The sequence below is a fragment of the Myotis nattereri genome (genome assembly GCF_964212035.1).
Source record: "Myotis nattereri genome assembly, chromosome: 2".
In the NCBI taxonomy this organism is placed as follows: Eukaryota; Metazoa; Chordata; class Mammalia; order Chiroptera; family Vespertilionidae; genus Myotis; species Myotis nattereri.
The window spans coordinates 161,296,822-161,300,229 of NC_138076.1; the positions used below are offsets into that span (position 1 = coordinate 161,296,822).

General features: G+C 36.2%; 1 protein-coding gene across 1 annotated transcript; it reads right to left on the reverse strand.

Moving 5' to 3' along the window:
• Positions 1–2,074: 2,074 nt before the first annotated feature.
• On the reverse strand, positions 2,075–3,058 carry LOC308513909 (olfactory receptor 6C2-like; the record flags this gene model as incomplete). The annotated part of the gene is made up of 1 exon (XM_081083978.1): positions 2,075–3,058. One exon carries the CDS (start codon positions 3,056–3,058, stop codon positions 2,075–2,077), a length of 984 nt encoding a protein of 327 aa, XP_080940104.1.
• Between the last annotated feature and the right edge of the window lie 350 nt (positions 3,059–3,408).

A 3,408-nucleotide genomic window follows, 5' to 3' on the forward strand; every position in this document is an offset into this window, starting at 1 on the left:
ACATCCACACATTTTGTATTTCCATGAGCATGTTTATTAAATATATTTAAAATATAGGAGCAATTTATAAAAGTAAAACATAAAATTCTATATTTTAGCTTTATAAGCACAGGGAACTAAAGATAAGCTTTTGCATAAAAATTCCTGGGTATAGTTCTTAATGTATGAATGCTTCATTACTTTTTAAAATAATTCGTTTTTGCATATTTTAAAAACTATTCATTAAAATGAATGCAAGGTATATATTTGAAGGTTTGTATTGGAAAGACCTCCACAGAAACACACTTGTTCAGAATAATATGAAAATAGATTATTTATTAGGATGTCACCAAAGAATTAATAGTGAAATATCAATAGTTTAGCTCCACATACACATTTACCGATTTATTCGATTTATCCTAGCCTGTAATAATTCAGATGTATTGGGTATTGTGATATAAAATAGTAAATTTTTGTACATGGGGGCTAAATTTACTTATGGAATCTTTGAAAGAGAGTGACAGAGGGAACAATATTTTATGCACAAAACTTTGTGGGGTATCTTGAGTATATTTCTTCTGATAAAATTACATATTTTACTTCTACCAATGTACATAAAAGGTCAAGAAAAACAAAATATTACATAGCCATTTTCCCCCATAATGTTCTCAAAGCGATAGACTCATCAGAAAGTGAAAAGGGTAATGTAAACACTGGTTATTTTAAACAGTGATTGAAAAATATTAAATAGCTAGCCCTAGCTGGTTTGGTTCAGTGGATAGAGCATTGGCTTGCGGTCTGAAGGATCCCAGGTTAGATTCCGCTAATGGGCCTATGCCTAGGGAGTGCAGGAGGCACTCAGTGATTCTCTCTCATCACTGATGTTTCTACCTCTCTCTCCCTCTCTGTTCCTCTCTGAAATCAATAAAAATATATTTAAGAAATATTAAATAGCTAAAATTTTATTTAGCTAATTCTACCTCACAGTGAATCTGAAAGGAAGTAACAGAGAAACTTCACTGGAAAGGTTTATAAGACAGGAGATTTGAAGAAGGGTGGGTGGTATTACAAACTTGTGTATATTATTTTTAATACTATTTTTTCCATATATCATTGTCCTGGACCACGTTTGAATTTATGGCTCTCTGAGTAGGAATATGCCAATAGTCAAGATATAATGTCTATACCATATAATTTAATAGAATGGCCTGGCCAGTGTGGCTAAGTGGTTGAGCATTGACCCATGAGCCTTGAGGTTAAATGCCAAGAGGTTACTGGTCAGGGTACATGCCAGGGTTATGGGCTCTATCCCAGTGGGGGGCAAGCAAGAGGCACCTGATCAATGATTCTCTCTCATCATTGACGTTTCTCTCTCTGAATCTCCTTTCTCTTTTTTTAATCTCTGAAATCAATAAAATTAAAAGCATATTAAAAAATGTTAACAGAATGTATTTCTAACAATACTTGAGGATGGGTGTTAATTGTACTCATGTAGCCAAATTAGAACAAACTGAGCATTGCTCCCTTAGTCAGTGGCAGGAATAGTTCTGTGATACTTTACCTGTCAAATCAGATGACAACTGACTGGAGTTGAAGTAGAGGAGAAGCTTTATCAAACTTGCTGTGATAGCTTGTTCTTTGGGTGAAGACTATACTGGAGATGAAAGATCAAGCTCATTCATTATCGACATGAAGGTTACAGAGGTATTGAAATGTGGACATCTGGCCAGCAGGTGGAAAAAAGGGATTGTGGATCAACTATTGAATATTTGCTTATTATAGGTCTAGAAACTACACATTGCTTACACCCATCCTGTTAGCTATAATATAGGCTACATACATCTTACAGGGTAGAAATATGACAGAAAAATGTGTTCTACTGTGTTTCTGTGGATAGCAACCAAAATGTTTGGCAAAACAGAAATTTCTGCCAAATAGTAAGCATAAATACTTTAGAATTTAGATTTAATGAGAAGTAAAAAATTTAATAGTCAGGATTCACAGTAAACAAGCCTAAAAACAAAGTGAGAATGTAGATATACTAGAGAATAAGACAAGCAGAGACAAAAAATATTAGAAGCTTTGGGTTTTCTGCCTATTTATCCTTCCTTTTAATTGGATTCACTGACTCTTTTTTCCTCTGCATCTTTAAGAGGAATGCAATCTTTTTAACTGAGTCATGGAAAGCTTGTTTCACTTGCTTGTTTCTCAGTGTGTAAATAAAGGGGTTTAACATGGGTGAAATGGACGTAATAAGGAGTAAAACCCCTTTATTTATAGCTACCTCGTCCTTGGCTGAAGGTTTGACATAAATGAAGATGCAGCTTCCATAAGTAATGGAAACCACAGTCATGTGGGAAGAACACGTGGAAAAGGCCTTTTTCCTTTGCTGGGCAGAGGGAAACCTTAGGATTGTCCTGATGATATAAATGTAGGAAAGAACCACACATATGAGAGTCATGATGAATGTCAACACGGCACACACGATAACCATCTGTTCTATCAACCAGGTGTCTGAGCAAGAGATCTTCAGGAGAGGAGATGCATCACAGAGAAAATGATCAATGACGTTCGAATCACAGAATTCCAGGCCCAAACCCAGACTGATTGGTGGGAGAATGATCATCAGTGCTGCTGCCCAACAGGAGAAAATGATGTTCTTGCAGACTCTGCTGTTCATGATGGTGGTGTAGTGCAGGGGTTTGCAGATGGCCACGTAGCGATCATAGGACATGGCAGCCAGAAGGAAAAATTCCGTTACTCCAAAGAGGTCTGTAAAGAAGAGTTGACTGACACAAGCATTATAGGTAATGGACTTGTCCCCAGATAATATGCTATATAGGAATCTGGGAACACAGGCAGTTGTGAAAGAAATTTCTAAGAAGGAGAAATTTTGAAGGAACAGATACATTGGTGTTTTTAGGTGGGAATCCATCAGAGTGAGGGTGATGATGGTTAGGTTTCCAGATATACTCAACATGTAGGAAAGAAATAGAAAGATAAACAGCAATACTTTCAGTGGAGTGTCATCGGTCAGTCCCAGCAAGATGAAGGTCGTTAGTATAGTTTGGTTTTTCATCCTTGATTATTGTCTTCGCTCATTCTGCTTCAAATAATAAGACTTTATGAGGATCTCCAGAGTCCTGGTCATCTTCTCACCTCAAGAGAAGTAAATCAGAGAGTGAGTCCTAGATCAGTGGGGAAGTAAGCATATCATACATGCCAATGTTTGATTACCTCTTTGTGTAACATAAACTGACTGTTCATATTTAAATCACATATTCGCTCTGCTGCTTCTAATTACAGTTTAACTGTAATTGGTGTCGTTTTGACATATTATATAATAAACATCAGTAAAAATAAGTCCTAAAAATTGCTTTTGGGTCTACTCTTCTTACTTCCCCCTACTTCCTAGAAGTTGCTTTGGAT